General features: G+C 35.5%; 1 protein-coding gene across 2 annotated transcripts in view; it reads right to left on the minus strand.

The window, feature by feature from the left end:
- LOC131143730 (protein RETARDED ROOT GROWTH, mitochondrial) overlaps window positions 1-21,659 on the minus strand; it is a 30,480-nt gene extending 8,821 nt beyond the window's left edge. For both annotated transcript variants that reach the window (XR_009133662.1, XM_058092004.1), the window contains exons 1-5: window positions 21,248-21,659; window positions 19,510-19,621; window positions 5,803-5,962; window positions 5,115-5,263; window positions 4,733-4,884 (exon numbers count right to left, since the gene is read on the minus strand). Coding sequence is in view for 1 of the 2 variants with exons in the window: in XM_058092004.1 (XP_057947987.1) it covers window positions 4,733-4,884; window positions 5,115-5,263; window positions 5,803-5,962; window positions 19,510-19,621; window positions 21,248-21,540 (866 nt within the window). In the remaining variant the exon portion in view is untranslated. The remainder of the gene's footprint in view (window positions 1-4,732; window positions 4,885-5,114; window positions 5,264-5,802; window positions 5,963-19,509; window positions 19,622-21,247) is intronic.
- Window positions 21,660-25,231: the final 3,572 nt, after the last annotated feature.

A 25,231-nucleotide genomic window follows, 5' to 3' on the forward strand; every position in this document is an offset into this window, starting at 1 on the left:
AAGCATGTGAATGGCTTCCTATGTAGGAGGCTAAATGTAAATGCATAAAATTACTGCAATGCTCTAGATTATGAAATTGATGACCAACATCAACTTTGTATTTGCACAATTTTAAATTAATTATTAATTATACCACATTTGCATTCTTGTAGGAGGTCAAAATTGGCAGTGTGTGTCAGGATTAAGTATAGAGACACGTGGCAAGGTCTCTACCAATCCCAATCTTGGGATGTTCTAGAGAGTTTCAACTTGATGGGCTAAAATCAAGGTTTACTAATGCAATATTGAAGATTCAAATAGAAAATAGATATGGGGCATAATTCTAAATAACTTCAATATGAAGGGAGTGGGCATACATACGATAAAGGGCCCACATGACTTTTTGAACTAAGGACCTTTTTTTGGGGTTAGCTTACCCTCACGGGATCGTGACCCTTTGTCCTAACCATTGTAGCACATGTGTCGCCCAGAATCCATATCCCTTAGCATTTTCTTAAGCTGCTCAAGCGTCTGCTTGTCGTTTATGACAAGTGTTTCCTTTTATTTCCTCTCACTTCATTATGCTTTCTCATCTTCAATATGCTTCATGATTGAGCTTGTTCAAAAATCCATCTTTCTCATTAATTAAGATTTCACATGTCAAGCTATTTATTGGAGGATGACATCTTACACCATTTGTCCACTAGTGTAAATGCCTCGATTATTATTCAAGAGAGATTCTTTTGACACTTGAACAATGAAGCCATCTCTCTCTCCTCACTTTGGATTCTTACTAGTTCAAGAGATCCCTTAAAGCAGCAAACTACCATCACCTGCCACAATCCATGCTTGAGCTTATCAGGAATTGCCTAGTTTTCCTCTCTAAGCCCTTCTCTAGAACATCCATCTCTTGTGCATAACAAAGCTCTCTGCCCTTCTCAAGAGCCCCCTCCACAACTATATTATGTAACATTAAATCTAATCTCCAGGAATTAATATGTCACGACATGGATGGACTATGTTCTTGTAGAACTGTAATTTCTTGAATTCAACTCTGGTCAACACCATATCAAGCTATATCCAAGCAATTAAATGATAGCCATTCCTGACTTGAAAAGATCAAACAATCAGAACTAAACCTCAGTCATTTCATTTCTGAAGCCAAATCAGAGAATCAAGTCAGCTAGGAATATATACTACCCTAGAATTGACCAAAGTTACAAAGGTGGAGTTTTATAAACAAGACTCAATGATTATATATAAAAATAAAAATAAAATGAAATAAAAAAGACCCTGTACTTATCAGGTTTTCAGTTTTCTCCCAAACTTGGAATGTGGAACTTTGGTTACAAATCTGTTGACTAAACTTCATATTATTCATGTGATATCACTTATCACTGCTCCCATGAGTTCTCTGTGTGTGCGACAAGGTAGGTGGAGCAAATGATGGTGGTATACAATGGTGCCAAGATCCCAATCTGTTTAACTGAATCTTCAGCTTCTAAAATCCCCAAGACTGACGGTGAAATATGATCGTGGTTGTGTAACGTTTTCGGTGTATTAAAGGCTCATTATGATGGGGATTCAGGTTGTTACTTTGGATGACAGTTAGTGGTGGTCCGGGACTTGGTTGGGCTGTGGTGGTAGTTGTCTGCCATTCATGTGAATGGCTGCAGGGATTTATAAGGTGTGGACATGGATGATGCAGCTGGTGAGATGAAGATGGATAATTAGAGAGACGATGGATGATTGTTGGCTGCACAGTGATGGTTTGGGTTTAGGGGTGGCAAAAGGGGTTAACGGGGGCCGGGTTCGGGCAGGTCATAAATGGTTCAGGGTTAAACAGGTTCGGATTCAGGTTGACCCGTTAATAAACGGGTCACTAACAGGTAAACCCGCACCTGCCCGTTTAAAAAATGATTTATTTATTTTATAATTTTTTAAATATTTTTTTTGACTAACAAACTAACAAAGTAAGAAACCAAAACATTGAACAAAGAAGAGTAGAAGACTGGGTCTGGGTGCCGCTGCCCTGCCGCAAGTGCAGGGGAATCAGGAGGCGGAGATCTCAAATCTGGGGGTGGGAGGTACTGCCGCTGCAACCCTGCGACGGGCCAACGGGTAACAGATGTGTGCCTGCGTTGGTGAGAGTCAGAGGACAGAGAATGGCTGAATCGGAGATGCCGAGATGGCCGTGGGTCTTCTGCGTCTGATCGAATGATCTGGGGGTGACAGGGTGCCTGCCGTGACGCCGTCTGGGTAGCACCGTAGCAGGGAGTGAGCCGTGAGTCTTCTGCCAGTGCCGAATACAGCACCGCCGCTTTTGCCTGGTCACCTGTGAGGCTGTGCGTGAGGCGGAGAGGGTCCTGACCAGTATGCAGAGTCGTAATTCTCAACGACAGCTTTTGCCAATCCAAAATCCCCCAAGTGGGTTTCCATGTTCGAGTCCAGCAACAAATTGGTTGACTTGATGTGCCTGTGTATAATCTACTCCTAAGGGCTGAGGCAGTGAGGCTGAGGGAGAATCAGGGATTCGGGAGAATGAGAGATGCAGATAATGCAACGACGGCAATGATGACAATAACAATGATGATGATGATGATTTCATCTTCATCATGATGGGGTTATGACCTTTGGCATATAGCAAGCATCTTGGCTTGATTAAGGAAATTATGTATGGTGATTATGAATGGCCGAAAGTGGGGAGCGGTGGCGATGTTTTGAATTAGCTGTAGCAGGTGCAAATGCAGGTGCAGATGACAAATGGAGTTTGGAGGCTGTCCAAGGGGCAGCAACTAGCTTTTGGGTTATGGCAGTTTCCAGGCGATGTTGATAGCCATGGCACTAGCAGCAACTCAGGCACAAACCCCTATCAAGCATCTGTACAGTTTGTTTCCCTAAAAAAAATGGATCTCTCTCATAAGGCTAAATGAAAAAGGAGAAAAAAAAAATTGCAAGCAGTTGAAGTCATGTGAGCAGTGGCAAGAGGTTCAGTAGGGGAATTTCAACAGAAGCCTTTAAACTGCAACACCTTAAATAAAATTAGGAATCAAATTGTAACAATTTAAAGTTTGGGATAAATTTGAGAATTTGATCGAAGTTTCAACATATTCTGTCATTAAGCCTCTAATAGAGTATCAATCCATCGCACAAATATGGATCGCAACCAACAGTTTACAATCCCACACTCCCAGCAAGCATCACAGTCTCAGTCATTTCAAAATCATCACTCAATGCATCCACACAAAGCACTCATCATGCAGAAAAGAAAATTACAACATGGGGACATGGGCTAGTCAGAAAGTTGAGAAAGTTGCCACTACAACAAATTGGATTATTTAGGCACATCAAAGGCAAAAACTGTTCCAAGTATATAAGCCAGTAAGCTTCTTGTACTTATTGAACAAACTAAACAACATTTTCCTAATATCATTCTATTCTAAAATTGAGAGGAACACTTTATGAACACAAATCATCTCAATGAAGTGTACAAGAGTAACAGTCAGGCTGTAAGTGTACAAAATTTACCAAAAAATGGAAAACAGCTTCAGTTCGGTTTTTCAATTTTGGTTATAGTTTTAAGTTTTTTTGTAAAATTAGATTTTGTTATAGATTTCAGTTTTTTAGTAAAACCAAACTATATATTTATAAATTAAAGATAAAATTTATTATAACTTTATTAACTTTTTATTGGTATTTATAAAAAAAATTAATTGAGTCATTTTTTAATTTGTTTTCTTTTAACTAGTTATATGAAATGATATTGGTCGGGGAACCAGTCAAACGATAAGCATATACAATTCCATTAGGTTGAGAATTGACATTGGGGAATGGTGGTCTATATAGGAAGAAGGGAGACCCAAGCCCTCTCTTCCAATGTAGGAAATCTTAATTGGGAAGACATCCAAGTGAACTACTGAGTGAGCTCATCAGTTGCAAGCTTGGGGAGGATCCTGTCCCACATTGGAGATGCATGAGAATGTCAGCCTCTTAACTTCTTATAAAAACCACTGCTCTATTACACAGATCGACCACGCTCAACTCATAATCCTTCTGGGCCTACGTGCAAGCTTGCCCAAACAAATGGGTTCAGGTGCCCGGCTTATGCGCTGGCCTAAATTAATGAGCTCAAGGCAGAATATGACGCATTGTTCTTTGTGTAAAGATAAAAGATATTAAGCTTTAAAACAGGAAAAATTAGAACTGAACCTATAAATCAATAATGAATTTTTAGAAAAACTGAATGTTCAGTTCAGTGTTGGTTTGTTATCTTGAAGAACGGATTTGTTTGGTTTGGTTTGGTTCTCAGTACTGGTCAAAACTGAACCAAACCGAACCAATTACAATCCCAAGTAACAGGACCAGTCCAGACATGTAAAATTGACCTACTTTCTACAAATAGTCTAAGGAATCTAATTTTAAGGTCCAATTTCCCCACCCTTCCCCTACTCTACTTCCCCAACTTTCTTCTTCAGTACATCAAGATGGACAAGCCATATAACCATCAGACCAGAGGCCAACTCACTTGAATGATTGTCCAGGGAAAACAATAGTGACATCTTGGAAAATCATATGGGTTTAAACCAGACACATGAATAACTTTTTAATGTTTTTCTAAATACAACCTCACAATTTTTTTATCTGCAAATATAACAGTAGATCATTCAGTAGGTGCACACAGTTTTTACATTATTACATCATCCCAAGCAAGCAGATATCTAGCCACATTTTGAAGTTGCAGTTATAATGTTACCTATCAAAAAGACCAACTTTTAAAATTACATCTGCCATGTTTGAATTTGCCTTCCCAACAAGTTGAAAGAGCTTCTTCCTATCCATTGTGAAAGTTCCACTCTTTTCCATTCCACGGTTTATATCTGTGAATTCTTCAACCATACCATCAACCTTTGAGAGAGAGAAATTAGAAATTAGAAACGGCAATAACTACACTAGTTTAATATCACTTTGCCAAGCAATAAAAATCTCAAATGCTTGTATTAAAATACACAGCAACGCAGACTATATACATATACAACGACTGTAGCCTGCAATCAATCCAATGCCTTTTTTCCTCTGCTGAATGGCAACAAAAAGAGAGCTAAAAATAAGTTATGGAAAACTGGAAAAGTGATCACCTGAGAAACAAAATAATCCAGAGCAATACTTTGCCCGAGAACGCTTCCAATAATGCGGATACTATCAGCGTCAAGATTTTTAACAACAATGTGATCTGGACCTCCATGCATATCCCGATCCAGCAGTGGCTTCTCTTTCACAGCAAATTCTGTCACACAAAAGAGTGCACATGCATTTGTCAGAATATGAACATAACAATCAAATTTAAAATCTACATCCTTAACCAAAACTAACCACAATTCACATGAGTTAGTATCCAAAATAACCAACAAAATACAGGATTTAACCTATGCAGTTGCAAAAATGTGCAACTCATAGTCACCATTATCTATACCAGTGCCATCACTCAAGTCTCATGTCAATATTTTAGGCGTGGAAACTCTCCAGTCCTGAACATCCAGTAAAATTATAGGTCATGCCACATCAGACAGGGCTGATCATACTGGAGGTGCAGAAGCTGAGATGGCTAAATTGGATTATGAGCTAGATTGCCAGTACGAAACAGCAGCCCTGTCCCAACTGTTTTGGGTTCGGCCTGCATGATAATAACTAAACATGGCTTTTAATATGCATCTTCAATGCAATTCAGTAACATCAGAAAGTATTAACAAAATTTTGATTCACAAATTAGCATAATCATGCCAGAGTTTAATTTGTATCAATCCAACAAAAGGCAAAGAAGTTCACCATCTTTCCTCATCTCTGGAACCAACCCAGAAGCATGTCTTCTGGCAATTTCCAGGTAAGAGTCCACTTCTTTATCCTCAATGTTAAACAGGACAGCAGACCCATATTGAAATACAACCATGTGACGGCAGGAGCTCACCTTTTCTTCAACTTCTGCTCCCTACAACAAAGGTTACATATCATAGTAGAACCAAAAATTACAATTTTCAGATGCTGCTCCCATCAAAATTCACTAAAGATTACCGTTTTCAGATTATTCTCCCATTAAACCAGGTATGGGCCTAGATAAACATGCTCACGAGTTTACTCACAGAGCAGTATGAAACATTAGTAGGGTATTGGTATTTCATTATGGCCTTGCTCAAGATTAAACTTAGTTCTTAGCAATGGTTATAAAAAATCAGGAATAAAGTGTCATATAACAGGCAAAGGATGGTTAAGATATGTCCTGTTTGACTGACTAATCAACTAGAAATCCATAATATGATTCTTGGTAAGAGACTGTAGGCATTAAACTTGTCTAGACAAAGCCATCTGTGTGAGTTTCACTATTTACATTAAACCAGATCAAAGGTTTTATGGTAGCTATCAGCTACATAACAAAATCCTCATACTTTGGATTAGGAAAGAGATTGTCATTAAGGATCAAAAGAAAAGAAAAAAGGGGGGGAAGGGTGAAGACAGTACCCACTAAGCTATCTGCATACAAAGAATAAAAGAAAAAAAAAATTCAGTCGTAAAATTCTTTGATTGATTTTTCATTAGCAGCATCAAATTTCCAGCACTAAAGGGTAATTATTGTAGTACTTTCAATCGGTTGTCATTACCTTTTTAGTTTCAGCCATCAGTGAGATCTTCTCCTCTTTTGTTATTTCTTTTCTTATTACTATTATTATAATTTTTCTTCTAGTTGGTTAGTAGTGGAGATTTTGTGTGTTTGATTTGTAGGCTTAATATATGCATTTTTGTGTTTTCAATTTGCAAATCTTGGGGTATTCAATTTTTTTTCAAAAAGTACTATTGCACATTGTTTTTTTTTTAATGTTAGTCTAGCTTGGATTCACATCCAAAATTGTATGCTTTAGATTTTTTTTAAATGCATTGTGTTGTTTGTGTGGTTCCTACTAGTCGTAGGGTGTGATTTAGAAAATTGTCTGTGTGAAATAAGCTTGCATAAATAAATAAAAAATTAAAAACAAAAAAACAAACGTGTACTTCGCCTATGTAACACAAATTATCTTTGTACACAGCCGGTCCCAAATCCGAATAAAGTAGCAAGGTTGAGTTAGGTAGCTGACAGCTAGCCCGGAAAAAAAAGCAAGGTTGTTTTAGGTAGCAGACAGCCAGCGTAAAATGTCATCAGATCTTACTATCATGAATTCTTACCAAATCCACCTAGGTCTAAGGGAATAGACCAAGTCAGTATAAAAGGAAGAGAACTAATAAGTTAGCACAAGAAACCAATACTAGATTAGCAACTTGGAATATATGGACTCTTATGGGCAGAAGTATGGAACTAATAGAAATAATGCTTAGAAGGAAAATTAACTTAATCTACCTTCAAGAGACGAAATGGGTAGGAGAAAAAACTATAGAAATTGAAAAATCAGAATTTAAACTTTGGTACTTAAAAAGAGAAACATAAAAACGGGGTGAGAATTATTGTAGACAAAGACCTAAAGATAACGTAATAGATGATAAAAGAATAAAAATAGGATCATTAAAATCAAGATAGCTCTAAACCTGGAAATAGTGAACATCATTAGTGCGTATGGCGTATGCTCCCCAAATAGGCTTAGCAGAAAATCTTAAAAGACAATTTTGGGAAGATATGGATAGTATTTTACAAGGGATACCAATGCCTGAAAAGACATTCATAGGAACTTATTTGAATGGACAAACTGGAAAAGATAATATAAGCTATGAGAGGATACATGGAGGTCATGGATATGAAGATAAAAATGAGACCAGTGACACAATCCTAGATTTTTCCATATCTTGTGATTTAATTATATTGACTACTTGCTTTATAAAAAGAGAAAAACACTTAAAAACTTTCAAGAGTAGACATAATAAAAGCCAAATAGATTTTTCTTAACTAGGAACGGGGATCATCTATCTTGTAAAAATTGTAAAGTTATCTCAAATGAAAGTTTGGCGACACAACATAGAGTCCTAGTATTAGATATACACATTTAAAAAAGGGGAAAAAAAAAAGGGAGGGGGGGGGGGGGTAACATAAATCAACAAAAAAGGATTAGATGGTGGAGCATGAACGGAGATAATATAGTAAAATTCAAAGATAAAGTGATTAAAGAGTATGATTGGACCGTAAGCGATAAGGTAGATGCAAATATTATTTGGAATAAAATGGCTAATTCTATCTTAAAGGTAGCAAAAGAGGTTAGGTGAGTCCAAAGAAAGATATTCAGGTAGTAAAGAAAGTTGGAGGTGGGATCAAGAAATCCAAAAAGCCATTAAGACAACAAGAATTTGGTATAAAATATGAAAAAAAATTAGAAATATAGAAAATCTGGAAAAATATAAAGAGGTGAGAAAAAATGCAAAAAAAAAAAAAAAAAACTACTAGTGAAGCTAAACATAGAACTTATGAGACTTAATATACTAGACTAGATACAAAAGAATGAGAAAAAGACATTTATAAACTTACTAGAGCTAGAGAAATAAAATGCAAAGATTGGGGCGATGTAAAATGTATAAAGGATGCCAATGATAATGTCTTAACTAGAGAAGATGACATAAAAGATAGGTGGTGAAGACGCTTTGATAAATTGTTTAATGAAAACCAAAGCAAAGATTGAGCTTGGAAGTGACAAATGAGAAGACTAAAAATAGAAGATTTATTTGCAAAATTAGATTTCTTGAAGTTAAGATGACACTAAAAAAATGAAAAGTACGAAATCTATAGGATTAGATAAAATACCAATTGAAGTTTGGAAATATTTAGCTAATAAAGGAAATATTTGGTTAACTAATCTATTCAAGATTATTATAAGAACCAAGAAAATGCCTGAAGAATGGAGGAAAAGTACGTCAGTACCTTTATACAAAAACAAAGGTGATATTCAAAATTGCAATAAATATCGTAGAATTAAGATTATGAGTCTTACGATGAAATTATAGGAAAGGGTAATTGAACATAGAATATGACTAGAAATGAGGATTTTAGAAAATCAATTTGGTTTTATGCTTGGAAGATTAACAACAAAAGCTATTTATCTTTTAAGAAGCTTAATGGAAAAATTTAGGAAAAATAAAAGGGACTTGCATTTGATTTTTATTGACCTAGAGAAAGCTTATGATAGAGTACCTAGGGAAGTTCTTCGGTGAGTCTTAGAAAAGAGGGGGTTTGCAGTAGATATACTAAGGTCATTAAGAATATGTATGTTAGAGAAGTGACTAGCATTAGGACTATAGGAGGGGAATTTAGAGATTTTCCAATCACAGTTAGTGTACATCAAGGTTCTACTTTGAGTCCTTATCTTTTTAACTTTAGTGATTAATGAACTTACTAGGAATATTCAAAATGAGATCCCTTGGTTTATGTTGTTTGCAAATGATATTGTGTTGATTGATGATGGTAGGAGCGGAGTGGAATCTAAGCTAGAACTTTGGAAAGTCAAATTAGAGTCTAAATGGTTTAGGATAAGTAAAACTAAGACAAAATATATAAAATGTAATTTCAATAATATAAGGAGTAGCAGTGGAGAGAAGATTAAACTTGATAATCAAGAGATTAATAGCAGCAATAGATTTAGATATCTTGTATCTATTATGCAAGCGGAAGGGGTAATTGAAGAAGACGTAGTCAATAGAATTAAAACAAGTTGGGTAAAATGGAGGACTGCATCGGGTGTGTTGTGTCATTGTAGAACAACAACAACAAAAGCAAGCCTTAGTCCCACTAAGTGGGGTCAGCTATATGAATCATTTTCCGCCAATTTATGCGATCATGGACCATTTCTTTTGATAGATTCAAGGATATTAAATCCTTACTCACTATCTCCTCCCAAGTTATTTTAGGTCTACCCCTACCCCTTCTACTGCCCCCCACAGTAACTAAGTCACTCTTCCTCACAGGTGCACTATGTGGCCTACGTTGCAAGTGTCCATACCATCTGAGTCATCCCTCCCTTATCTTATCTTCTATAAGAGCTACACCTAACTTACCACGAATATGTTCATTCCTTAATTTATCTTTCAATGTTATACCACTAATCCATCTAAGCATTCTCATCTAGGCAACTTTTACTTTTTGGATATTATGTTTCTTCGTCGCCCAACATTCCGATCCATATAGCATAACTGGTCTTATAGCTGTCCTATAAAACTTCCCTTTCAATTTTAAGGGTATTCTACGATCACATAGCACACTTGAAATACTTCTCCATTTTACCCAACCTGCTTTAACTCTATGCATTACATCATCTTCAATTTCTCCTTCAGCTTGCATAATAGATCCAAGGTATCGAAATCTACAAGTGCTATTTATTTCTTCATCATCAAGTTTAACTTTGTCTCCAATATTCCTCCTATCATTACTAAAATTACATTTCATATATTCTATTTTATTTATACTTATCCTAAAGCCTCTAGATTCCAAAGCTTCTCTCCATAATTCTAACTCAGCCTCTACTTCGTCCCTAGTTTCGTCAATTAATACAATATCATCTGCAAACAACATACACCATAGAACCTCCTTTTGAATACTCTTAGTCAATTGGCTCATCACTAAAGAAAAAAGATAAGAACTCAAAGCAGATCCTTAATGTACACTTATGGTGATTGGAAATTCTCTAGTTTCTATATTTATAGTCCTTACACTAGTCATTACTCCATCGTACATATCCTTAATGACATCGACATACCTACAACATACACCCTTTTTTTCTAAAACCAACCATAGAACTTCCCTAAGTATCCTATCATATGCTTTCTCAAGGTCAATAAATACCATATGCAAGTCCCTCTTCTTTTCCCTAAACTTTTCCATTAATCTTCTTACAAAGATAAATAACTTCTGTGGTAGATCTCCTAGTCATAAAACCAAATTGATTTTCTGAGATCTTCGTTCCTAACCTTAATCTTTGTCCAACTACCCTTTCCCATAGTTTCATCGTATGACTCATAAGTTTAATTCCACGATAGTTATCAATTTTGAATATCTCCTTTATTTTTGTATATAGGTATTAAAATGTTTTTCCTCAATTCATCTGGCATTTTCTTAGTTTTTACAATTGTATTAAATAAATTAGTTAACCATATAATTCCGTTATCACTCGAGCATTTCCAAACTTCAATTGGAATGTTACCTGGTCCTATAGCTTTCCCATTTTTCATCTTTTTTTAGTGCAAACTTAACTTCATTAACTCTAATTTTGCAAATAAATCTTATATTTTTAGTCTTTTCCTCATTTGACAATTCTAAGTTTAAGCCTTCTATTTGGTTTTCGTTAAACCACTTACTAAAGTAACTTCGTCATCTTTCTTTAATATCTTCGTCCTTAACCAAGACAATATCATCCTCACTTTTTATACATTTTACATTTCCTAAGTCCTTGCTCTTCCTTTCTCTAACTTTAGCAAGTTTAAATATATCTCTTTCCCCTTCTTTTGTACCTAATCTATCATACAAACTATTAAATGATCTATATTTAGCTTCACTAACGGCCTTTTTTGCATCTTTTCTTACCTCCTTATATTTTTCAAAGTTATCTCTATTTCTACACTTTTGCCACATTTTATATCAAATTCTTTTTGTCTTTATGATTTTTTGTACATCTTTATCCCACCACCAACTCTTTTTGCTATTCGAGAATCTTCTCTTTGATTCACCTAAAATCTCTTTTGCTATCTTTTTAATAGAGCTAGCTAATCTATTCCAAAGAGTATTCATATCTATCCCATCCTCTATGGTCCAATCCCCATCTTTGATCATTTTATCCTTAAATTTTATTATATTTTCTCCTTTTAGGTTCCACCGACTAGTTCTCTTACACTAGTTTATTTTCTCATTTTTCTTCCATTTTTTAATTCATATATCTAACACTAAGACTCTATGTTGTTTGGTTAGGCTTTCACTGGAATAACTTTACAATCCTTGCATAATAAACGATCTACCCTCCTAGTTAAAAAAAAATCTATTTGACTTCTATTTTGTCCACTTTTAAAGGTTATTAAGTGTTCTTCTCTCTTCTTAAAGCAAGTATTCATTATACTAAAATCATATGATATAGCAAAGTTTAAGATCATCTCCCCAAACTCATTTTTGTCTCCATATCCATATCCTCTATGTATCCTCTCATAATTTTTATTATCTCTTCCAACGTGTCCATTCAGATCTCCTCCTATAAATATTTTCTCAATCCCTAGTATGCCTTGTATAATACTATCCATATCTTCCCAAAATTGTCTCTTTAGATTTTCTGCTAAGCCAACTTGAGGAGCATAAGCACTAATGATATTTATTATCTCTTGTCCTAATACCATCTTGATTTTTATAATTCTATCCCTTACTCTAGTTACATCCAAAACGCTATCTTTTAAATTTTTGTCTATAATAATGCCTACTCCATTCTTATGTTTTTCTTTTCTAGTGTACCAAAGTTTAAATCCTGATTTATCGATTTCTCTAACTTTCTCCCCCACCCACTTAGCTTTATGAAGGCAAATTATATTAATTCTTCTTCTAATCATTGTATCTACAATTTTCATGTTTTTACCCGCAAATGTCCCTATATTCCAAGTTACTAATCTTATCCTAATTTCTTGAATTAACGTCTTTACCCGCCCACGTCTAGAATGATGCAGGAACCCTCGTAAATTTGACACCGTACCCGGGCGCCAACACGGCACGTAGCTTCGAGGTGACGACCTAACCCACCCTTGCCCACTTTTTGCTACACCCGGGTGGTTCAAGTGCAACCCGTCGCTCATAGGGGACGCCCCAGCAAATATTCGGTAAGGATTCATATCATAGTGATCTGACAAATTTTACGCTGGTTGTCAACTACCTAACGCAACTCTCCTCCTTTACCCGAGCTTGGGACCGGCTGTGTGTGAAAAAATTAGAACATTAAGTGCATCACAGACAGAGTTGGGTGATTGTAGAAACCCATAAAATTAAAAGGAAAGTTTTATTTGTGATTTTGATTAATATGAATGACCTAACTTGAAGATAGGTCTCTCCCTCTATTTATGATACAAATTAAATACATTCTAGTGACAATAATACCCTTACTAACTCTCACTAATTAGCATACTAACACACTTAATAATAATATTAAAAGATATAAATAACCTCTAACACTCCCCCTCAAGCTGGAGCACAAATGTCATATGCTCCTAGCTTGTTACAAATAAATTTAACACGAGCACCCCCCAACGCTTTGGTAAACAAATCAGAAAGCTGCATATCAGACTTCACATAAGCAGTGGTAATGAGCTTCTATATAAGTTTCTCCCGAACAACGTGGCAATCAACTTCAATGTGCTTTGTCCGCTCATCAAAGACCAGGTTGGAGGCAATATGAAGAGCAACTTGATTGTCACACATCAACTTCAAAGGCTGAGAATGCAAAATACCTAATTCTTCAAACATGTTCTTCAACCATACAAGTTCACAAATAGTGTGAGTCATAGCTCTATATTCTAATTCAGCACTTGACCTAGCCACCACAGTTTGTTTCTTACTCTTCTAAGAAACCAAATCACCACCAACCAAGAAACATTTACCTGGTTTTTGATCTCTGGTCAGAAGGCGACCTAGCCCAATCTGCATCTATATTTCCATGGATATAAGTGTGACCCTAATCACGATATAAAAGACCTCTCTTAGGGGCACCTTTGAGATATTTCAAGCTATGAATTACTGTTTCCCAATGCCTTGTCCTCGGAGAATCTAGAAATTGACTCACAACACTTGTTGCAAAACATACATCAGACCGAGTGACTGTGAGATAATTCAACTTTCCAACAAGTCTCCGGTATCGTCCATGATTAGGTAGCAAACCACTTATATCTGACACTAACTTACTATTAGGATCCATGGGTGTATCAACCAGTTTAGATCCCAACAATCCAGTTTCATCCAACAGATCAAGAACATACTTTCTCTATGACAAAATAGTTCCTATACGAGATCTAGATACTTCTACACCCAAAAAGTATTTCAACGGTCCCAAATCTTTGGTTTGAAACTTAGTCTGTAGAAAATTTTGAGGCTCTAAATACCTTTATCATCATCACCTGTAATAACAATATCATCCACATAAACAACAAGAGGATCCAACCCGATAAAGTATGACGATAATACACATAATGATCCATTGCACACCGTCGAAGACCAAACTCAGTACTACAACACTGAAATGACCAAACCATGCTCTAGGAAATTGTTTTAAACCATATAGAGCCTTCTTAAGCCAACAAACTAAGCCATACTCCCCCTCAACGACAAACCTAGGTGGTTGCTCCATATAAGCCTCCTCCTCAAGGTCACCATGCAAGAAGGCATTCTTCACATCTAACTGATGCAAAGGCCGATGACAAGTAGTAGCCCAGGAGATGAATAGACGTACTTATGTAAATTTGGAAACTAGAGAAAAAGTATCAAAATAATCCAGACCATACACCTAAGTATATCCCTTAGCAACAATTCGGGCCTTTAGACAAGCCACAGATCCATCATGGTTGATTTTCACAGTATAAACCCAGCGACAACCAACCATAGACTTGTCAGGAGGAAGAAGTAACATGTCGCAAGTGTCATTGTCATGTAAAGCATTCATCTCTTCAACCATAGCATTCCTCCACCTAGAGTGGGCTAAGACTTCCAAAACAGATTTAGGAAGGGTCGTAGATGATAGAGCAGTAACAAAACAATAACAGGAGAGTGATAAGAAGTCATAACAAACATAGTTGGAAATGGGATGTAGGGTACATATGAGTTTATCTTTCCGAAGAGAAATGGGAGGATCAACATCATGGGGAATATGATCATCAGAAGAGAAAACCAAAGGCATCGTAGTAGAAGCTAGGGGGACCCTCTTCTCTATTCCTTGGAGCCGCCGCCGTGAACACACCTGCAAATTAGGATGATCAAGACGATGAGAAAGATTCGAAGTACATGGACTCATGGAGACTTAAATGGTTGGTTAGGCAAGGACAACAAAGTAGAATCTAGAAGATTAGGCAAAGGAGGAGACTCATTGAGCTCAAAAGTACTCAGGGACTGGGCGTACAGGACTAAAGACGGTAACATCGGCATAAACAAATAAGTGATGCAGCATAGCACTATAACAACGATATCCTTTTTGAGTATATGAATGGCCCAGAAAGACACATTCACACAAGGAACCAACTTATTCATCCGAAGAGTTAGTTACTGAACAAAAGACACACACCAAAATATATGAGGAGGGCGAGAGAGTTAAGGTGAATTAGGAAAGAGAATGGAAGAACAGAGGATGACATCCTATTGATCAGATAACAAGCAATAAGTACTTCAAAACACATTAGGTACATGCATTTGACAAAGTAAGGTGCAAGTGATTTCAAGAATATGTCTATTTTTCCTCTCTACAACCCCATTTTGTTGAGGAGTGTGGGCACAGGATGATTGATGGACAATACCAAACTAAGTTATATAAGTAGTGAATTGTGTATTGAAATACTCTTTAGCATTATCATTTCGAAGTATTTGAACTGGTCAAACCAAATTGAGTCTTTATTTCAAAACAAAAGACACAATACACACGAAATAACTCAAAACTATCTTTTATTAAAAATAACCAAGTCATTCTTGAATAATCATCCACAAAGGTTACAAAGTACTAGAAACCCAACTTGGACACCACTTTACTAGGACCCCAAACACAAGAATGAACTAACGTAAAAGGGCTTGCAGCCCGTTTATTGACTCAGGAAGCGAAAGGTACGTGATGGTGCTTTCCCAACTGACAGGACTCACAATTAATACTAGACACACAACTCAAACTAGGAACAAAGCATTTTAACTTTTCCAATGAAGGATGACCAAGACAACAATGAATTTGAAAAAGTGTGGCAGCAACAGTGCAGGTGGTAGAAGGAGATAGTGGCTCAAAGTGATAGAGTCCACCAGCTCCACACCCTCCACCAATCGTCTTCCTCATCGTCAAATCCTAAATAACCACAAAATCAGGGAAGAATGTCACTGAACAATTCATGGATTTAGTAATCTTACTAAAGAACATAATATTGAAAAGAAATTTGGAAATATACAAAACCAAAGGAAGAGAAATAGAAGAAATGGGATTTATAGTCTCAATTACCTTGATTGCAGTGGTGGATCCATCAACAAGAGTGACATAAGGTAAATTTGTAGGATTAAAGAGTGGAAAAGAGGATAGGTATACTTGTGATATGATCAGTGGCAGCAGAGTCTACCACCCAAGGACTAGGATGAGAAGTACTAGATGACAAACATATTATGGGAGTACCTATTTGGGCAAGAGATGCAATGGGAAGAGAAGCTTGTTGTGACGCTTGATACTGCTGGAACTTGGAAAATTCTTCCCCTCACATGGATATAGTACGTTGTCTCCCACTCAGCCCCAAAGGTGAGGAGACGATGGTGGCCGCATTGGCTGCCCCCAAAGGTGTGAAGTCGGTGGTGGCTGCATTGACAATACGTGAAGGCCTACCGTGGAGATCAAAACACTTCTCAATAGTATGATTACTCCATCCACAACGAGTGCACTTACGAGGAGTACCTCTGTGTCATCCTTCTCTACCACCAGAACCACCTCGATAACTTTTGCGGTTGTTTGATAGAGAACTAGAATCACCCTGTGTAGCAAAGGCTGTCCTCTCAAAGCTAGATGCAAGAGTAGGAGAATGCATGGTAAAGGAAGCATGAAGGACAAGAGAATAAACATCGGAAAATGATGGCAGATCGGCACTGCAAAGTATCTGGGATTGAGCTGCCTCAAAGTCAGGTCTCAAGCCTGCTAGAACACGAAGGACTGTCATCTACTCCCTCTACCTCTACAACTCACAAACGTTGGCAGTTATAGGTTGCATGACGTTAAGCTTCTCATGAATACGCTTCATCTCTCCAAAATAAGCTGCAATACTCCTATCTCCTTGTTGTAACTGAAAGTACTCCTAGGATAAATCATACATACGTGTCGTGTTAGTAAAGTATAGAAGTTTGACATAATCCCAAATCTCTTTGCATGTATCTAGATGCATACACATCCGTGAAATCTATTGCCCCATTGTGCTCCATAAGAGGGAAACAATCAAGGCATCTTCTTGAACCTACACTTATTTTCTCTTCTCATTAGAACGATCAGATTGGAGCAAGTGGTCACATTTTCCTAATGTAAATAAACCCGAACAACTTTAGACCGTTGAACATAGTTCTTCCCATCCAACTTTTGAGTCATTATCTGTGGTGGTGATGTAGGAAACAGATTTTTGGGATTCATAAACTCCATCCCAACACACAAACCAGCAGCTACCCCAATGTCAAACAAGAAAAAGAATCAAAACTAATTGGGACAATCATAAACTATGTGAAGCATTGACACAACCACGGACGAGGTGAACGACTCACCGACTAATATACCACTGCCCCAGCCTCAGAACTGTACAAACAAACACTGCTGCCACGCCAAGAAACTCACAAAGAAGCCTTCACAAACCCTGAACAGAGATTAACAGAGTACCACCACAAGTGCAAGTTCGAAAAAGGTTGGATTTTTAAGCAAACAGGCCAAACAGCTTGATAATATTGTCTAGAGAAGGAACCAGAATATGGCTGGGGAAAAAAAAGGTGGTCGGAAACTCACTCATGCGCCGGCACATGGGGTCTACACTATTGGCAATTGGCCGGCGCGTGAGAGCTTTTTTGGTGATGGGGTTTTGTGAGGTTAGGCTTTGGAGGGTTCTTTGTTTGGATATATGGTTGGTTTTGTGAAACAATAAGGGGTGGAGGTGGATCTGAGAAGGACAGCAGCGGGAATGACTTTTCTAGCAACGATTGAGAAGAATAGGGTTTAGGTTGGATCACGCTCTGACACCATGTTGAGATTTTGATTAACATGAATGATCTAAGTTGAAGATAGGTCTCTCCTACTATTTATAATACAAATTAAACACATTCTAATGACATTAATACCCTTACTAACTCTAACTAATTAACATACTAACACACTAAATAATAATACTAAAAGATATAAATAACCTCCAACAAACGGCTATAAGGCCGGCTATGCTTTATGGTTCAGAATGTTGGGCAACTAAGAAACAACATGTACAAAAAGTAAAAGTTGTTGAAATGCAAATGTTAAGGTGGATGAGTGATATAACATTAAAAGATAAAAGTAAAAAATGAGCATATACACAACCATTTAGGCATAACACCAATCGAAGACAAGCTAAGGGAGGCGCAGCTAGATGGTTTAGGCATTTGAAACGCGGACTTAGTAGAGCATCTGTGAGGAGGAGTGAGTGAGTTATTGTTTCTAGCATGAAAAGGGGTAGGGGGAAACCTAAAATATTTTGGAATGAGGTAGTGAAGAAGGATTTAATAACCCTTAATCTAATAGAAGAAAACGCTCTTGATTGGGTGAATTGGTGGAAAAGGATTCACGTAGCCGACCTCATTTAGTGGGACTTAAGGCTTGTTGTTGTTGTTGTTGTTGTTGTTGTTTTCCGGTCATAAATAAAAGTAAACTACATTTTTTTATGTAAGTATTACACAAGTTTGAAAAACTTTTTACTTACTTAATTTGAAAAAAATATTGAGGTCACTATGTCACAGAAATGGAATGTTTTTATTAATAAATTTTAATAACATTCAATCAATAATATGTATGAAAATTTATATGTTTGCGTTCTTTAGGTAAAATTTGCATTTTTTACAGCTTCACAACATTTAGCAAATGCAATCATAGAAATTTATATCAATTCATGCAATTTGGGATAATAGATTTATAAATATGCTCATAAATACAGTAAAGAAATAAGAATTGGGAATGAACTAATTCCTAACAAAATAAGGTTCAATGTGATTTTATCCACACTATGTCAAACTCTCAAAAAAAAATTTAACCTTCATTATTTTAAAATTAAAATTAAAATGCTTAAAAATTGTAAGCTTTTTTTTTTTAAAGAAAATATCATGAATACTAATTATTTTATAAATTTCATAACTCATAAGATTTTATGACAATAAAGAAGGAAAAGGAGACATGAGGACATGGAATAGCCTAGTAATAGTGTGCTCATACAGCCCTTTAATTAAGCAGGTTTCAAACCTCACCATTGAGGAAAAAATAAAAGAATGAAGATATATTACATTAAAAAAAAGGTAATCATTAATGGAGGGACAAAAGTAGTTTTGGCATCACAAAAGCGGTTCATGCAATCACATATTCACAATGAAAAATAAAAAGTGAATCCACCTTTTGAAGTGACATGATTTTAGCAATATGACTCTATGACAAAACTAGGCAATATCAATGCAACCTATGTGTTGTGAAAATAAAATTATTGGTTAAACCATGCCAAAGCAGCAAAATATGATTGAAAGAACAAGAAGAAACATAACAGTTGAGTAACGACAGAAGAATATACACAAATAAGGGCCTCTAATCAAATTGAAAGAATAACATCTCATATATTAATTCCTCTTACAGCAATTTCTGGAGGAAAATCACAAAACTGAAGGGTGATATAATTTGATGAACGGGAGGTAGGAGGAATGACGTTCATTGAATTCTCAGCTTGCATGCTCCTCAAATTGATACTGCCAAAACCATGAATCTGAGAAAGCCAAATCATATAGAACATAAACAGAACAGCAAAGATTGGTGAGAAAGAGGGATAACACCCAAGAAAGAAAAGAGAGATGACAAACACACGCAAGGCAGTTACAAAATCCATGTGAATTAATAAAATATACAACAATGCTCAAAAATCAGAAAGTTAATATCAGATAAATTTTCCACATTCTAATCAAAAAGAAAAATTCTATAAACTAATCTATCAGGAAATGACCACCAAATGGGCTATTACATAAGAGAATAGACTCAACAAGCACTAATTGGCAAATCTCGATGCCAAGGACAAAACAATTGAAAGAAAAAACTATATTTATTTACACACAAAAAATTATCACTACGGAAAGCCTGATCCACAAAGTTTTAAAGTAATTTCGTCACTTAGAATATAAATTCTAGACTTGGAAAAATGACCCCGAAGAGATTGTTGCATTCCATCTCTGGCTCATCTTTTTAGCACTCAAAATTGGACCTGTCCTCAAAAGGTCAAACGCTTCCAAAAGCTAACAATCAGATTATTATCATGATGCAGCATCCTGGTCAAAGAGTGATCAACATGATGAGGGAAATAAAGAGGCTGAAGTTCAATTGCTTTAAGCAACTATGAATCAGTTTGGTCCCAACAGAATGGATGCTATATTGAGGATTTCTGAAAAAAGTGAACATTGGTTCTAAGCAAGCTTCACTAAAATATCATGTATCCTCAAAAAGGCATCTAGAACTGAAGTTTAATAGAGTTGGTTGAACAGGAACTCAATAAACCACTTCAAAGATATAGGATTATGAACTATGATAGAATGAAATTGACAGGAAAAAATCAGTTACCAAGAAGTTACGAGCACGTCGCAATAGCTAATATTCTAAGAATCTAATTACACAAAAAAAAAAAATCTATAAAACTTAATTATGAAGGGAATTCAGTTTTTTGTCTAGTTGAACTCCCCTCGCCAATTTTTCTTGAACACAATGCAGACAATATAGTCCTATGAACCGATGTGAGGGAAGTTCATGAGAATTAGCCTATAATTAATGATAGAAAATACAAATGCTCCCTTAATATTGCTTTATCACTTAATCTACCCCTTCATGATTCGTCTCAATGAAGCGGAGATTTGAAATCAGTAACTGCCCCAACTTGTAACTAGATTAGACACTACACAGTATCTCTTTGAGAGCAAGGATAAGAAGTACAAAGCACCACTGAACTTGGTTTTGGTGGCTCATCAAAAATGTAAACGATTCATGATTAAGTCTGCAATTTTTGGTGTGCAGATTGAACACAGAATCCAAAAACGTATGCTTACTGCGAACCGCCTTCATATTTCTCTACATACCAAATCCGCTTGCTTGGCATAAATAAACAGTATAGACTCTCGGCAAATCTTTCCATTTTATACACTTCTTTCATGATTTTTGGAGCTTTGATGTATTCCAAGGAGAGCCAATCTTCCAGATTCTATATGCGCAAACACAAACACGAATTCCTATAACCCTAACACTTAAAACAAAGACAAAACAAGACGCAGACAAACCAAGATTGATAAAGCAGGTTGACAAAACCAAGTCAAAGATTTAAAACAAAGGGGGCCAACCTGGTGCACAAAAAGTAGGCCTTGACGGGAATTTTTCCAAATTCCTCATCTTCTTCGGCTTCGAATGCGTACTTGTGAGCAGAATCGTGTGACCCAAAAACAAATTCATCGCCATAAACAGATGTGGGCGCTGGGATCGCAGAAAAAGAGCTGAATCTGAAGAATTGCCTTATGGGGCTTGAAGGGGGTACGAGGTGGAGAGGTTTGAATGGGAAGTCAGTTCTGGGGAGGTGAGATTTGGATCCTCTGGCGATGTGGCTGAGGAGACGAGAGCCTCCCCGTCTCCCCCCCATTCACCGCAACCCTTTCTCTGCAATTCACCGCGAGCAATGCTCGGTCCGGTTAGCCGTAGTTAGTGCTATCTACTGCGCGCTCTATCTTTCTCCATCATGTTGTTGCGTCGGAGTTTTTCAGTTATATATTTCCTACCAAACTATATTTTGAAAAATATTTTCAAGAATGACAAAAAAAATTAGCATAATAAAGAAAATTCGATTATTCCTGTTTAACCTAGTTATCATATTTTTAGATTCTTTTAATTTTAATCGTAAATGTGTTTATTTTTTTCAGTTAAATAATAATTTATGAAAAATATTAAAATCATAAAAATTAAAAATATTAATAATAAAATTAATTATAATTATCTAACATAATTATTATATTTTTAATTTCACTTTTTAATGCTTTGAGAATAATCTTATTATATATAAAGGTTGAAAATATAACTACAAATTTTTTTTTTGAGAATTTTTATTATTTTTTCAATTTTCTAAAAAATTAAGGATATTTTTTTATTTCAAAAAAATTGTATGCCCAATAATTAAACTGCATATTACACTGAATTTTCAATTTAAAGTAAAATTGTAACCTAAAAATTCGAAAATCTTAAGTTTTAACATTTAGGATTTAGTTAGTTCATTATTAAAATATTTTTTTACTTTCTTTTATACTGTGACAATTCTAGACATCCCATTTTGTTTAGAATTTATATAATAAAAAGTGGGTAAAATTTATTAATTTCATGAAATGAGAAAATATAGGAAAAATTATGAATACAATGAAAATGAATTTTTACATTCAAAATAAAAAATAAAAAAATAATATGTGGGTCAGCGACTCAGCATCTTCGGTTTCAAACCTACAAAAGAAATTCCAACAATTAGACATGTGGAAATGTGAAAAAGTTGAAATAAATTTGATTGATTAAATTGGGTGCAGATTTATTTAATCAAGATTAAATTGAATGAATCTCCAAGCCTATAAATAAATGATTTCAAAAAGAGACAAGCACAGACAAACACACAGATGAACACAAAGTAAAGAAATGAATTGGTTAAGAATTGCTAAGAGTATCAAAGCTTGAAGTTGAGAAGTTAAAGGAAGATAAAAAATCAAAAAAGTTTGAGTTGCAGAAGTAATGGAAAATTGGCAATGGAAAATCAAAGTAGCAGGCTTAAAAATTAGAGAAGTTAGAAGACAAAAATTTGTTTCCTTTAATTTTATTTAGTTATGTTTTACTTTTTTGGATAATTAAAATTGCAAAATTTTAAATTAAAATTTTTGTGATTTGAATGTAAGTAGGAATTTTAATCTAAATTGATTACTCACATCCGAATTCAATAATCCATATTTGGATCGAAATTCTCATATTTAATTACGTGAGATTCGACCCGAAAACTCGAGTCAACTTGACCCGGGCCCAGGTCAACTAACTCGAATACCCAATCCAGGTCCAATGACTCGAGTCTTACCCAAACACGTGGACCTAAGCCGATGTTGACTTGAGTTAGCCTAGCCCATTTAGCCTGTTTCCTCTCTCTCAACCCAAATGGGCTTAATCCAATTAAAACTCAAACCGAGGTTTAAGCCCAAAATACATTAGGCCCAATTAGGCTTGACTAAATCTAAGCCAATTGACCGACAACCAATTTAACCCAACTAATTTTAGCCCAAAGCCCATCCAAGTCATTCGGCTAACCTAACCAAGCCCAACATACAGGCCTAACCTGACCTAGCCCAAGACCCTGCAGCTCCAACCTAACTAAAATCATAAACCCAACCCTAATCTAACCTAGGTCAATGCTTAGGTCAAACAAACCATTTTCCCCTATTTGGACTCCAAGAAATATAAAACAATAGCTTGCAAATTCTTAAAACAAGTCTCAAGAAAAAAATGCAAAAACAATAAAAATAAATAAAGCTAAGGAAACTTATCTGTAGTAGTTCATAGGTTGGTTTTCATAAATCAACCAGCAAAAAAAAGGATTAGAAAAAAATTGGAAAAGAGAGAGATCAAATAAGAGACGGAGAATAGAGAAATAGAAATCAGAAAGAAAAAAAGTGGGAGAAAGAATGAGACAGAGAAGCGAAAAATAGAGAGAAGAGAACAAAAATAATAGAAAAGTAATAGAGAAAGAGAGAGAGATATGCGAGAAACAGAGAGAAAGAAAGAAAGGGAGAGTAGAGAAAGAGAGAACAAGGAAGAGCACGGGAGTGCAGAGAGAGAGACAGCAGAGAGACGGTAAGAGAGTGGTGCGAGGGAGAAGAAAGAGAGAGAAAGAATAGAAGTGGAGAGAAAAAAGAAAAGAAAATAGAGAGAGGGAAAAATGGGGATTATATGTAATGACCCCAAAAATATATATATGATCAAAGCATAATAATAATAATAATAATAATAATAATAATAATAATGGTCATTAAGTTAACATCAATACAGATGTGTTTTTCTGTATGATCCTTGATTTCATGTTTGATACCTAAGAAAGACCCTATCTTAACGAGTGTTCAAAGACCATTGCGACTCAGTCGCTCCCTAAAGGTCAACTTGGTTAAAATGGAATTCCATAGATAAATAAGGTAAACATTGTTTGTACACGTAAATAAGTACATATACATAAAATAATATTTTGACTGACATAATTTGTAAAAATATATGATAAAATAATAATAAATCCTATGCAGGACCCACATGATCAGGTGGCGTCCACACGAGTATCAGACTCGAACTTGCTTCGACATATCAACTACAGTCTTCATGCACCAAAAATCTTCACGCAATCCATATGTACCTACAAAGAGTTACGAATTGAAGTGTATTTTAAATGTATGTGCTTGTGTGAGGATTGAACTGTAGGACATAGGTCGACTAATACCGTTCTACATCAATGTGCTTATAAACACTTCATAAATTTCACAATACAGGTGATCATTCCTACATCCAGCGCATATGAAGCCCACAAAATTGTGTGGAGCCCACATGAGTCTCGAAGCCGTGTGGGGCTCACATGAGTTTTCGAAATTCGAATTTAATTATTCTTTCATAATAAATACTAAAATATAGCTTAAAATAATAATAATGATAATAATAATAATAATTTTTTAAAAAATAATCAATTAATTAATTAAGTAAATTAATTAAATATTAATTAAACGGGAGTGTCGGCAAGCACTCACATTTTTCCCACATGTACCCCCATCCCAATCACATACCTCTCATCCTAAGCTCATCTCATGCACATTCCTTGCACATTTATTTATTTTTAAAAAATTAGAATTTCACCCCTCTCCCCACACTTTTACAAATTTCATTTTATTCTCCAAAATTTTCCTATAAATATGAAGCTCTCAACCTTCATTTTTCACAAAAAAAAATTTCAAAGGAAGCGAAAGATTAGCGAGTGAACAAATTAGTGGTAGAAGAAGAATTTTTATAATAATTAAAATTTTCACTCACTCACTTTTTCTGATTTCATTTTTCTGAGATATTCGTTATGATCATCTCACAAGGTTAAGTAAGAGTAAGTAAATTTTATTATATTAGATCTTTATTAAAATTTACACCTAAATTTATTTGTAAGTAAATTTTGATTATGTTAATTATTTTCATAAATTTTCTCGAGTTTATTTTTATGAATATTTAATTATACAAGTTTTATTTTTAATATACTTGTGTTTATTTTTGAGTTAAGAAATGTTCTAAATCCC

This window comes from Malania oleifera, chromosome 12 (genome assembly GCF_029873635.1).
Source record: "Malania oleifera isolate guangnan ecotype guangnan chromosome 12, ASM2987363v1, whole genome shotgun sequence".
Classification (NCBI taxonomy): domain Eukaryota; kingdom Viridiplantae; phylum Streptophyta; class Magnoliopsida; order Santalales; family Ximeniaceae; genus Malania; species Malania oleifera.